At 41.5% G+C, this 14,088-nt stretch overlaps 1 protein-coding gene across 3 annotated transcripts in view; it reads left to right on the forward strand.

Moving 5' to 3' along the window:
• Positions 1 to 14,088, forward strand: part of SPECC1L (sperm antigen with calponin homology and coiled-coil domains 1 like) — a 69,143-nt gene that overhangs the window by 29,985 nt on the left and 25,070 nt on the right. For 2 of the 3 annotated variants that reach the window (XM_074554593.1, XM_074554592.1), the window contains 4 exons: positions 324 to 499; positions 1,996 to 2,162; positions 4,292 to 4,383; positions 10,659 to 10,749. In XM_074554593.1, the coding sequence (XP_074410694.1) occupies positions 324 to 499; positions 1,996 to 2,162; positions 4,292 to 4,383; positions 10,659 to 10,749 (526 nt within the window). Of the gene's footprint in view, positions 1 to 323; positions 500 to 1,995; positions 2,163 to 4,291; positions 4,384 to 10,658; positions 10,750 to 12,613; positions 12,706 to 14,088 lie in introns of those variants that run through there. The other variant, XM_074554594.1, reaches the window with a different exon arrangement.

Below are 14,088 nucleotides of genomic sequence, written 5' to 3' on the forward strand. Positions count from 1 at the left end.
CACTAAATAATGTTAAAAATTTCTGAGTGTCACAAAGATATGATGTTGGGCTTAGGAGAAAATGTTCCCTGTGTATTTTGATGTGGAGTGTAATATTAAATATTTTTCTCCTCCACTTTGAACATTTTGTCTCCAGAAAAGAAATTCATGACTTCCAAAGTCATTTCCAGCAAAACCTCTTCAATTTATCTTGTGAGTTAGGTTCTGCCTAACACCGAACAAGTGCCCCTGTCGTTCCTGTAAATAGTTTCCTTTAACAGCATAGGAAAAGTATGAATAACGAAGATAACTTTTATTTTTGACTTGCACATTGGTGCTTGCAGGAGGAGTCGGCAGAGTGGCGGCAGTTCCAGGCAGACCTGCAGACCGCAGTGGTCATTGCCAACGACATCAAGTCGGAGGCGCAGGAGGAGATCGGGGACCTGAAGCGCCGATTGCACGAGGCGCAGGAGAAGAACGAGAAACTCAGCAAGGAGCTGGAGGAGATCAAGTCTCGCAAGTATGCACATAACAACAGGGACAGGTGCTCTCTTCTGCAGGGAAAGTGCACTTTGGAATCCAGTTTCTCCAGAAGTTTGTAAATCCTCTCACTGTGGGGATCTGTATTTCAGCAAGCTGCTTTGTGCTGCTGTGTTATCATCGTATCACAGGGGTTCCATGCTGTTGTCTCCTGTCACAAAAGTTTCACACTTTCTTGGTGTTTCTCGTGGGCAGCTCCTCAGAGCACTGGCTCTTTCTTCTTCACAAAGTCACCACCTGACTCCAGTTCTCACCAACCACTCCACTCTTTTATGGCTTCTTCTCACTGGTTACAGCTGTGGCCTGGTAAAGTCAGGCTGTCCCTAATCTTTGATAATTGGCCCACTGCAACTCCTTAGGGGTAAGATTGCTTTCTACACTATCTTTATTTTCTTATCTTCTATCCCCCTACAGCTTTCAGCATTTTACAACAGCAGTATTTGTTTCTTTATACTGTATACTTAACCCACCCAGGGTTTTACAAAACTAAGTTGGAGTGGAGGATTTTTCCAGTTAAACTGCTTAAAATTATTTGGCTTCCCACAGTGTGAAAAACAAGCAGTGTTAGCTTTCCTGTACCATCATTAATATTTCTTTATTAGCAATCAAGTCTTTTGGTGTGGTTAAAAACACAGCTGGGTTTTACCTGAGAAGAAACCTTCATCTAGTTCTGCATGTTACTTATTCTATTTTCTTTCCACTGATAATTAGAGGTGCTTTCTATATAAAAACAAAAATAATCCAAATTGTGGCTTGAATTAGGTGCTCCAGATATTTAGAAGCTGAGTTATATATCTTCCAGAAGTAATAAAGTCCTCAAATAGGAACATCTTGGACAGCACCATTTGAATCCTGACTAGATTGTCTCTAGGGGTCAGATCTGTATATGGTTTACAGTAATGATGCTTGTGATGTGTGTATATATAAAACAATTGTTTTCTGCATGGATGGGAATTTGGTGAGATTTACATTACATTTAGCCCAGCATCTAGGAGGATAGGAGATCCTTTCACAGGCTGTGAAATTTGGAGAAAAGCTAATGCTACCTAAAAATGTACACCAGGAACATATTCTTACATCCTTAGTATTAAATTGTATTCCATTTATTCAGGTGGAAAAAAATTCTCCCCTCTGAGATGATTGTTTTCATGTGGAATGATGAAATCCTTAAGTCTCAATTTTTTTTCCATCCGTGTGTGTGAGTAGGAGTGGGAATTAAGCTTTATATCAAATATTGATTTGATAGACTTTTTTTACCAGATGCTGAGCTCTGTTGCTGACAAGTAGTAAGAAATTACAGTGAAAATTTGAGTTGATAACCTATTTCTGAATTACAATGGAAAGAAAGTTAGGCTAATGTAATGACCCATTTGGACCATAGATTTTCATTCAGCTTCAATTTGTGTTGATTTTTTTAAGCCTTTGCATGTTAAAATGTGTTTTGAATGCCCTAAACGAGCAGCACGTGTACTCCAGGCAGGAAGAAGAGCGTGGCCGGGTGTACAATTACATGAACGCGGTGGAGAGGGACCTGGCAGCTCTGAGACAGGGCATGGGCCTGAGCCGCCGATCCTCCACCTCCTCGGAGCCCACGCCCACTGTGAAAACGCTCATCAAGTCCTTCGACAGCGCCTCCTCCCAAGGTGGGTCCTGCAGTGCCCAGGCTGCCTCTGCCCCTCTGATGGCTCCCAGCCAGGCTGCTTCACCCTGTCCTGGCTGAACCATCCACCCCAACTGCACTGCAGTAAATGAGCCTTGCTTGGTCTTATCCTATGCAAGCTGTTACAGCTCCAGAGCTCAGTCCCCAAGGGGACTGGGTGCCAGAAGCCAGCTCGCTCTCAGACCAAGGCCGCGGGTCAGCCCCTAGCAAGCAGGGAGATATTCAGCTCTTAGTGCTTAGGCAGCTCTTGTGATTTCAGCTTTGCTTGCTAGGTAGCTTTTCCCTTGGCCTAAGGCTCCAGCAGACGGTAGAGAGAGGAGAAGCAGAAGGCGCTGGCTGTTCCACGAGTGTGGCTTTATTGTAGGGTCTGTGAAGGGTCTCAGCTCTTCTTCTTCCGAGTTAGTAGGGGTACAGTGTGCTACTTTTATACCCTTGGCCTGGATCCAATCCTGACCAATGGCAAAGGTGTTAGAGTGACCATAAGTGACCAATAGTAGGGTTAACACAATATTGCCTTACATGGCTATAGGGATAAGGTACAAGGCGGATGTCCCTGGAGACAGGAAACTTCTTTGCCGCTGTGTCAGCATTCTATTCTCCAAGGGGCCCTGGCTAAACCTGAGGGGTTTACTACACTGCAGCACACATTGTTCACTGCACTTCAGTGCCAGCATCCCTTTTTGTCTCGGCTTTATTTTTCCCTTTGCTGTCGCATTGCCAGTGACTCATATGCTGGATGCTTTGATTCAGTGCTCCTGTATATTAGAAATACATAAACACATATGACACACATAATTATAGCTGGGAGCACAGCTGATTTCAGCCTGATTATTAAAATGTGAACTTAATGTTCCAAATTAAGCATTTTAAAAGCCATGTAATAGCTAGAGCTGAGTTTATTTCTTTTAATAACTTATGTCTTATACTCAGAGCTCTGATGACAGTTAAAAGTAAGATCCAGCCAGTATCACCTATTGAAAGATATAGGAGATATTCTCTAAAATGGAAGGAGTCTCACTCTTGAGACAATGGACTTTGCTGTGATTCTGATTGTGGGAGGAAGTGGTGTTGTTCTCCACAGGTGATCAGAATAAGGAGTCCAAGTAATTATTCTGAAATGAGAAACACTTGGGTGTCACCTTTAGCTGCATATGAAACCTTGTGAGGATTAAAGTATTTCCCTTGCCAGGTCTTTCATGTCCAACAGAGTCACCATAAATTTAATGTATAAAAGCTTGGTCTGAAGCAGACTAAGTTAGCAGAGCCAGTGCAGTACTGTGCACAGCAAAGCTGCTTTCCACTGCTTAGAACCAGGAAATTTCAGATCCAGAACCATCTCTGTTATTTAACCAGTCTGTAAATGCTTCTGTTTCCATGCTTGCTTGTGTTCTTCACAGGTATTTACAGGTTTTTTTACTTTTCTAGTGTTAATTTAGAAAGTTTTTTTAATTTATTAGTGGAGGAAGGTGCTTTCTTGCCAAAGTTAGTTTAGTTAAATGACAAATCCCCTCTCCCTTCTTTGGAATCTTTTATTTCAAGCTAATATCTGCCTTCTTCCTCAGCATTCCTGTCTGATCATGTTGTTAAATCATCAGATCACTGATTCACCAATTTAGAATTTTTTCATACATTGCTAAAAATGTTACTCGTTTAATCCCAAAATTTAAGGTATATAATAATCTAGTGCTCGTGGACTTTGATTAGAAGCTAGAAAGGAGAAGCAGGTGATAGAGTTTATCTTTCTTGTATTACCAGCAGAGCCAGGAACTGCTGCTATCTCTTTAATTGTGTGAAGATCAGAGAGCTAGTAATGCCATGATTTACATCTGCCAAGGTAATAGTATCCTGCACCTTAGCCTTGTCCACCCCCAGCCAGCTCAGGCTTTTACCAAGGATGATGGAAAGACAGCAAATGAAGGTAATTGCAGGGGAGTAAATGTGTAGGCATACTTTCAAATGACTTTTCAGTCAATTGCTAATTGAAATTCTGAGAGTGTGATCTGGTAGAACTGGTAATGTGAAGCACAAGGTGAGGGTTGGCTTTAGCAGTCTCCTGTTGCACTGCAGAGCAGTGTTGTGCTCACCATGGCTTTCTTTCCGTGTTCCTCCTAGTTCCAAGCCCTGCTGCTGCCACAATTCCTCGCACTCCCCTGAGCCCAAGCCCCATGAAAACTCCCCCAGCTGCTGCTGTATCCCCCATGCAGGTGGGTGTTTTATGACTGCACTTAATCCTTCTCTGTGAAGAAGATTGTGTGAAACTACAGGTGGTGACATACAAATATTGGCTGACTTGCTGGGGAAATAATGATAAAATGTTGCCTTAAGTAAGTAATTACTAAACTGTTCAGTCTAACAAGTGTTTCACTGAGAACCACGTTGGGAACTTGGAAGTTCTTGTTAAATATTTGCAACCATTGCTATTCCTGTGCTGTTAAAAAGCGTGAGAGGAAGACTTTATTTGCATTCCTTAGTTTTAGAGTTCAGTTTGTCAGTTCTTAGTCCTGTGCCTGGCAGGGAAACAGCAGTGATCCCATTGGCAGTGGACTAAGGACTGTGCAGAGTCTGTCAGCAATCATCAGTGTAAATGTATCTTTCAATGCAGGCTTACAGGCAGGATGGAAATAATTGCAGATTTCTGCTCTGTGTTCATTCTGCACTGGCAGAGTTTGGCCAGTGGGTGATGGTGCTGTGTGTTTTGTGCTGTCCCCTCTGAAGCTTTGTGCTTTTGCTCAGCTCTGCAGCAGCCTGGGTGCACTGAGATGGCATTGGCAGGACTCTGGTGTTCAGCTTTGTAGATCTTTGCTGGCTTTATTATCTCACTTGCTGTGTGAAGTGAGATTTTGGCAGAATCCAACAAGTTTAAGGACAAAGCAGATGGGACCAGGTTCATAAAGAAAAGTCAAAGAATGCATGTTGTTTTACTCCTTTAATATCCATAATTCTCCTGTTGCCATCAAGATATTGCTATCCCAAAGTTCCAAAACTTGATTTTCACTGTAGGTCAGGGTAATGATTTGGTAATACATTCTCTCTGCCTGAACTGAGGACTCTGTGGCCATATCAGCTTTTAGTCCCCAAGGAACAATACCTGGAACAGACTGGCTGTTCTCCTGTTCTCAGACTAGTGCAGCTTTTATTCATTTAAGAGTGAATTTCATGAAACAAATAGATAGCCTTAGAGCAAAGAGAAAGAATTAAATGGTTTCTTGGGAGAGCTTCTGCTTCTTCTTGTGGTTCAGTCACTCTTGACAGCAGTTCTCTAAATTAGTTAAATGTGATGAGTTTGCTGACAGATGTTTTGTTCCTATTGATCTGGCTTTATATTTCTGTTTATTTCTGCGCTCTTGGAGGAGGAGGAAGACTTAATCTCATGTTCCAAAGGGCTGAACCAGACCTTTGGCAGACAGAAGACTTTTTGGTGAAGCCTAAGGCTTATCTCACTTTATTTACCTGTAAATTAACCATGAACCAAAGTAATCTCTTAGAATACTGCAAAGCTGCTCAGGTTTACAGCTCTTGTTTGATGTTCTTGATCTGCCAGAATTACTTGAATTTTGAATTCAACTTCTGGTATAGACCCAAGTCATTAACAGCTGGATGCTCATTAGTGGGAAACATTGCCTGAAAAACAAAGGGAAGGGTGTGTAAATAAAAACAGCTTCTATTGTCTTTCTGAAGATAGGTGGTTTCTTCAAAGTGCTTGTAATTATCCAGAAGGCAGTTGGGTTTCATGACCTCAGTTATGTGAATATTTTCTGCTCAAGAGAGAAGGGGGTTGAGTTTTCTTTATTTTCATATTGCTGCCTCACTTTCTACTGTTGCATTCTATGTAATTTTTTAAAAAACATTTTTGTTTGTTCTCTCTTGCAATTGAAAAGCAGGATTTTAATAAGTAATCACTATGTGAGCTGAACTATGGGCTCCCACCTTATAGAAGTCATCTGTGGTTTAAGGTCTTTGAGGAAAGGTGGATCTCTGTATGGGTGTTGCAGTGTTTATTATCATTGATTTCTGTTCCTCTTAAATGCTGTCACAGGGGAAATATTTACATGGGCACCTACTGAGAAACTGGCACAGTGTTGATACTTCCACAAGATGGATTGGTTGTAAAAAACATTGTCCAAGTACAAAGGCATCAACCATGTGCTTTGTCTTTGGACTGTGAAATGAATTTCCTCAGTCTTGAAGAGTTTTTGTTTGCTTGGTTTGTTTTTCTTTACAGCTGTGTGTATGTATAATGAGATAGATTCTTGGATATATTTTGCAACTCAAAACAAACAAACAAAACCCTTTGTGGCTTCAGGTCCAAGCCTGCAGTGGAACATAGCTGTGTTTTACTGTGGCTCTTAGCAGCACTGCAAAGCAATTTAGGAAGGGAGGTATGAAGAGAATGCTCTTCAGAATGTGAAAACAGCCCTGCTGGGTTAGCCCAGAGCTCAGCTGGTCTGGAATGCCACTGGGAGTGACCAAAGCACATGCCTAGGGAGGAATATGAGGACAGGGGAATATATCTGCTGCTTGCCCTGGGTACTTGCATTTTCTGTTTTGTAGCTGGAGGACTCTCTGAAGCAGATGTGGTTCAGATTTACAGGTTACCATTGAATGCCCTGAAACACACATGGTTTCAGATTTACAGGTTATCATTGAATGTCCTCTTACAAACATGGTTTCAAATTTACAGGTTACCATTGAATGTCCTGAAACACACATGGTTTCAGATTTAGAGGTTACCATTGAATGTCCTGAAACACACATGGTTTCAGATTTACAGGTTGCCATTGAATGTCCTGAAACACACATGGTTTCAGATTTACAGGTCACCACTGAATGCCCTGAAACACACATGGTTTCAGATGTACAGGTGTGCATTGAATGTCCTGTTACAAACATGGTTTCAGATTTACAGGTTGCCATTGAATGTCCTGAAACACACATGGTTTCAGATTTACAGGTTGCCATTGAATGTCCTGAAACACACATGGTTTCAGATTTACAGGTTGCCATTGAATGCCCTGTTACACACATGGTTTCAGATTTACAGGTTACCATTGGATGCCCTGTTACAAACATGATTTCAGATGTACAGGTCACCATTGAATGCCCTGAAACACACAGGATTTCAGATTTACAGGTTACCATTGAATGTCCTCTTATAAACATGGTTTCAAATTTAGAGGTTACCATTGAATGTCCTGAAACACACATGGTTTCAGATTTACAGGTTACCATTGAATGTCCTGTTACACACATGGTTTCAGATTTACAGGTTACCATTGAATGTCCTGTTACAAACGTGGTTTCAGATTTAGAGGTTGCCATTGAATGTCCTGTTACAAGCATGGTTTCAGATTTACAGGTTACCATTGGATGCCCTGTTACAAACATGATTTCAGATTTACAGGTCGCCATTGAATGTCCTGAAACACACGTGGTTTCAGATTTACAGGTTACCATTGAATGTCCTGAAACACACAGGATTTCAGATTTACAGGTCACCATTGAATGTCCTGTTACAGACATGGTTTCAGATTTACAGGTTACCATTGAATGCCCTGAAACACACATGGTTTCAGATTTACAGGTTACCATTGAATGCCCTGTTTTGATCTGAGCATATCAACTTCCAAGGTCCAGGCAGTTTAGTGTCCAAGCCTTCCTATACCTTAGCTGGTTAATATGTGAAGAACTGTTTGTTCTGCAATGGCCATGTGCAGGTGCACTGGCAGGAAGTGCAAAGTGATCAGGAGGAGGTCCCTGGATAGTGGTCATGGTTGTGTTTCCTTCCATAGCTGACAACAGACACAAGGATGAGAAGTCAGAAGCCAAATATTTGAAGGGATTAGTTCATCCTGCCATAGTTCTGTTTCAAATTTAAAGCATCTCCCAGACACTTTTGCACTGCTACATGGATGAAGGCAGGTGAAAATAGATAAGCATCAGTTGGTCCATGTTCCTCTGGTTTGCAGTGCATCAGTCCCTGTGTTAGTGCTGGTAGCTGTGAGATTTGGAATTAGGGACTAAACAGTGCAAGGGAGCCCTGTCTGCTGTGCCAACAGGAACAGAGACAACCACTTTGTTTTATTGCAAAGAGACAAGAGCAATGTACAGCAAGTTGTCAGCTGAGTGATGCAGCCACTTCCCACAGACAATTTCCATAAAGGATGTTTGGTTTTAAGGGATAAATGTATATGGTTATCCAGCTCTGTACATACCTGTGTGTCTTGGCTGAAGCTCTGTACTCCCCTGTCTCTGTAGTGCCAGTCCCAAAGCTAACCAAAATTCAATATTTTTATTTTAGCCTCATATTTCAGCTGTTTCCTGGGGTGGGGAAGGCATTGAAATGGCTCACTTTGGTACAGTTCATTGTGGGATCTCAGCACCTCAGGCCTGAGGTGCTGAGCCACCGAGACCACCCTTGGGGGGCTCGGGAGTCCTGGAATGTTCCAGAAGTGTCTGGTGGCTGGACTTTGATCCTACACAGGAGACGACACCTGTATGAGGACAGGAGGGTTTCACCGGGGTGAATGGTGAAGGGATTGGTTAATTAGAGGGTGAAACACAGGGTTTAGGATTTCTGTACAGGGGGGTTTAGAGAAGTAAGATGGAGGAATTGGGGCGTGTCCTGTCCTTCTTCTTCTTCTTCTTCTCCTCCATCTTCTGTGGTGATGGTGGCACTTTGAGATTGGTTGTTACTAAAAGTGCACCGGGCAATAAAGGTGAAAAGTATTGAGAAAAATGATAAATATTGTACACGTAACTTTGGGTATAAAGATAGGTGACCGCCCGGAGGGGAGGGGAGTGTGCTCATGGCTGGCTGCTGAGCAGAGCTCTGTCGGGCTGAGAGAAAATCTTTTAGATAAACAATTAATAAACACCGAGACCGAGAAAAGAACTGAAGCCTCTTCTGGTCCTTTGAAACGCGGGCTGCCCAAGGCCACCCCGGGCCTTTCCAGGCCCTCCAAACAGCCGAAAACCAGACAGTTCATAGCCTTTAGTTAGGAGATTTTTGGGGTTTTTTTAAGTAGGTGATGTCAGTGTGAAATGGCAGCTCTGAGGGGAAGCTGTTGTGGGCATTTCTGTGCAAGGCTCACAGTCACACACCTGCACATTTAAAGGTACAATCTTTGTGTGTGTACACAGGACATTGGATGTATGAAGTGATGAATTTCCTCATGCTGTCCTTTAGCAGTTGTTCTCTCCATTTGGTTTCTAGCACAAAAGCAAAACTCCAGTTTGACTCTAACTGATGAATAAGTAGCCCTGTAATCCTGCCTGTGCTGTGGGGTGCTGTAAAGTATATACTGTTAACTCATTTTAATCACAATTCTGCATTTGTCTCTCTTGCCTACATAATTTGGTGTGAGAAACATCTGACCTTTAGTATTTTGTGAAGATAAGACTCATTTAACCTTGGGCCAGATGGAGACCTGAAAGAGTTTTCAGGATAAACACATTAGTGGACTGATTATGATTAAATATTGGAATCTAATAGAAAGGACAGGGTGAATAAAGAATGAACTGTAGTTTGCAATAGGCTCTTTGAAATGATTAATTTGAAAGAATTGTGGGCGATCCTCCATGAGTGTTCAGCAACTGAATCTGTTTCAGTAACTCTGAGGGTAATTATTGCTTTGTACAATTCACTGTGTGAGACTAAAATGCTTATTTTAGTCCTTTTCAGTGCTTACTGAATTGTGTGTACAAGCCTGAACACAGCTGTGATCTTGTGCTTGCTAAAAGCCATATATTGCTAAATATTTATATAAAACTTGAAAACTAAATGCTCAGTTCATAGCTCTTTAGAGGAGAACAAAAATTGAAGTGACTTGAGAAGGCAAAAAAAAAATTTGTGTTTTATTACATCTTTGACAAATAATAAAATGTGTCTCCCCATTTGTTCCCTGAGCATCTCAGTTAAATATGTGGGAACAAAAGCTCTTGACATTCTGAATAAAACCCATTTTTTCAGTGGTGTTTTTCTTATCAAAGAGTGCTTTGGGTCACTGTACCCACTGCACCATTCTCCCAGATTTCCAGGAAGAGGCACAAAGATGTGAAAGCTTATGTTAATAACACAGATCATGCACTGAAACCTTGGCTTTGTGTAGGGGGTTCTGTGGGTTTAAATAAACACATCAAGTTTAACCAGAACAGGTTTGTTCAAACAAAATAGAAATGAAGGTGAGAATTAATACACCAACGGCAGGAGCATTCACAGCCTTAATTTTTAACATTGGTCTGAGGAACAGGACTCAGCTTAAAGTAAATGTTACAGGTTCAAGGCATAGTCAGATTGGAAAAAGTAAAGGTTTTTTAAGTAAAGACGGCAAAAATTTCAAAGGTTCCTTTATTATTGTAGTTCTTTAAAATTAGTAATAATGTCATATCTGAATTACTAAAGCTAATTCTGCAATTCCATATTTGTTTTGTTTTTTTTTACCTTCTAGTTATGTCTGACAGAAGTATTTTTCCATTTCAGAGGCATTCCATAAGTGGGCCAATTTCAGCTTCAAAACCCCTTGCTACACTGACAGACAAAAGACCAAGCTATGCAGAAATTCCTGTTCAAGGTACTGATTCAAGTTCATTTAATCTTTGCTTTTAGCATTGCTATTAATAGGTTTTTTAAAAAAAATATTTAGTATCCAAAGCATTAGCATGTTACATATTTTTATTATCAAAATCTCTTAATAGAATCATAGTCTATCTCATGTTTAAGTTCTTTGTACTTGTGCTTCATCACATGTGGTGAGTAACAAAGATGCTTTTTTGAATTTCCAACAGAACCACAATTGCCTGCTTATAACTTGGTACTATTCTGACAAGTTTTACTGAGTGCATAAACTAAGATCACTTGTAAAATCAAGATAAGATAATTTCAGGGACATATCTTGCAGCTGTCCCAGATATTAAAACACCCAACCTCTGGGGTTACAGGTTTTTAACCCCCCAAAATGCAACAAAAATGATGGTTGGCATTGTATTGCACGTGAATAATAAAATAAACTAATTAAGTATTGAACCTTCAGCAGCCAGATGAAAAATTGAATGGAATTGAGTGTTGATTTATCTATTTCCCAATATTCCCCTGTTCTGTGAACTTTGTTTTGTCTCTCAAAACACTGCTCACAATGTGCTCTTCCTGTGAGAATGAATGGCTATCATGTGTTGGGTGTAGTTCTCTGATTTATGCCTGCTTCAGGGGCTTTTTGTGTGTAGATGTTTCTCAAGATAATCCCCATATGACTCCAGGCTGAATATTTCCTCTCAATTTGGTATTCCTGAGGTCTGATGTTTTCTAAAGGGTTGGGTTTTTTTTGTTTTTTTTTGTTTCTGTAGCACTTCATAATAGTCTGTATGTGCCAGATTTCCTTCTTGCTTTTGTTGAATCCATATTGAGGCTATTTGTACAATGCAGCTGCAGTTTTAATTTTAGAAACTTTGATATTTTTAGGAATATTGAAATGCCTTTCCAAGAAGATAATACAGGATTCTTTAATTGTTACAGAGTTCAGGGTGAGACATAAGGGTTAGACATAAGCTTAAACACAAAATGAATGGTATGTTTTACATGGCTTTTGTGGTTTTTTTCAAATCAGTGAATGCAGGAGCAGGATCAGGAGTGAGGGTGCCAGACAGAATTCTTGTTTGCAGCCATACAGATACATTAAAAATATATCTTTCCAGCAATGTATGAAAATGTCACATTTTCAATTAATAAATGGGGTTTCACTTTTCTTAATCCTTGTTTCCATGAGGTTTTATATTCAAATTAGTGTCATCTAAGTGTTTCTACGTAGGAGTATGTAAACCTTTTGTTTGCAGTTTTTACTTGAAGGAATATTTCAAATAGCTTTGATTTGTTGCTATATAAAATTAATTTTATTGTAGTTTTTTTTTTACTCATTGGTGTTAGTCAGAACTGATCTTGCAATGCAATATGTAAAGGCACATTTTAGATCCTACTGCATGGAGGAAGAAAGGAAAAAATGTGTAATTTTATTTAATAATAAAATGAAAAAAACCCCAAAGCCCAAAAAATGTCAATCCAACAAACCAGAGAGGAGGAAAAAATAAATCACCTGAGGGATAAAGCAAAATCTGCTTTACCATTGAACATTATGAAGGACATATTGAATATTTTTGGCCATTTGCTGAATGGGGGTTCCTTTCTCAGCCTTGTGGTGTAAGGATTTGTTTATCCAGGGCAAGTGGATTAGCAAGAGGCTTTAGGGCAAAAGGATTCAGGGGCTCATGGTGCATTCCTGGTGCACCTCATTGGCAATGGGCAATTTCAGGGCTTTTCTCTCTCCCAGATAGAATCACCTGCCCTCCCTAAAACAGCAAAGTCAGGCACTGGTGGGCAATATTGGTGACTCAGACCTGAGTGTTACACTTGGAACCTGTAGTAAGGATGACTTTCTGCTTGTGCAGAGCATTTGCTGAGAACATCCTCCACCATTTGCAGAACATCCTCCACCATTTGCAGAACATCCTTCTTTTTGCTTTAGGGCAGAAGGATTCAGGTGCTCCTGGTGCATTCCTGGTGCACCTCATTGGCAATGGGCAACTTTAGGGCTCTTCCATCTCCCCCCTGCCCTCCCTAAAACAGCCAGACTCAGGCACTGGTGGGCAATATTGGTGACTCAGACCTGAATGTTACATTTGGAACTTGTAGTAAGGATGACTCTGTCCTTTCTCTCTGTGCAGAGCATTTGCTGAGAACATCCTCCACCATTTGCTGAGAACATCCTTCTTTTTGCTTTAGGGCAGAAGGATTCAGGGACTCCTGGTGCATTCCTGGTGCACCTCATTGGCAATGGGCAACTTTAGGGCTCTTCCATCTCCCACCTGCCCTCCTTAAAACAGCCAGACTCGGGCACTGGTGGGCAATATTGGTGACTCAGACCTGAATATTTACATTTGGAACCTGTAGTAAGGATGATTCCCTCCTTTCTCTCTGTGCAGAGCATTTGCTGAGAACATCCTCCACCATTTGCTGAGAACATCCTCCACCATTTGCAGAACATCCTCTTTTTGCTTTAGGGCAAAAGGATTCAGGGGCTCCTGGTGCATTCCTGGTGCACCTCATTGGCAATGGGCAACTTTAGGGCTCTTCCATCTCCCACCTGCCCTCCCTAAGACAGCCAGACTCGGGCACTGGTGGGCAATATTGGTGACTCAGACCTGAATATTTACATTTGGAAGGTTCAGGAAGGATGATTCCTTGCTTTCCCTTTCTCTCTGTGCAGAGCATTTGCTGAGAACATCCTCCTTTTTGCTTTAGGGCAGAAGGATTCAGGTGCTCATGGTGCATTCCTGGTGCACCTCATTGGCAATGGGCAATTTCAGGGCTTTCCTATCTTCTAGATAGAATCACCTGCCCTCCCTAAGACAGCCAAAGTCAGGCACTGGTGGGCAATATTGGTGACTCAGACCTGAGTGTTACATTTGGAGCCTTCAGTAAGGATGACTCTGTCCTTGTGCAGAGCATTTGCTGAGAACATCCTCCACCATTTGCAGAACATCCTCTTTTTGCTTTAGGGCAAAAGGATTCAGGGGCTCCTGGTGCATTCCTGGTGCACCTCATTGGCAATGGGCAACTTTAGGGCTCTTCCATCTCCCACCTGCCCTCCCTAAAACAGCCAGACTCGGGCACTGGTGGGCAATATTGGTGACTCAGACCTGAATATTTACATTTGGAAGGTTCAGGAAGGATGATTCCCTGCTTTCCCTTTCTCTCTGTGCAGAGCATTTGCTGAGAACATCCTCCACCATTTGCAGAACATCCTCCACCATTTGCTGAGAACATCCTTCTTTTTGCTTTAGGGCAGAAGGATTCAGGGGCTCATGGTGCATTCCTGGTGCACCTCATTGGCAATGGGCAATTTCAGGGCTTTTCTCTCTCC

Source organism: Zonotrichia albicollis, chromosome 18 (genome assembly GCF_047830755.1).
Source record: "Zonotrichia albicollis isolate bZonAlb1 chromosome 18, bZonAlb1.hap1, whole genome shotgun sequence".
Classification (NCBI taxonomy): Eukaryota; Metazoa; Chordata; class Aves; order Passeriformes; family Passerellidae; genus Zonotrichia; species Zonotrichia albicollis.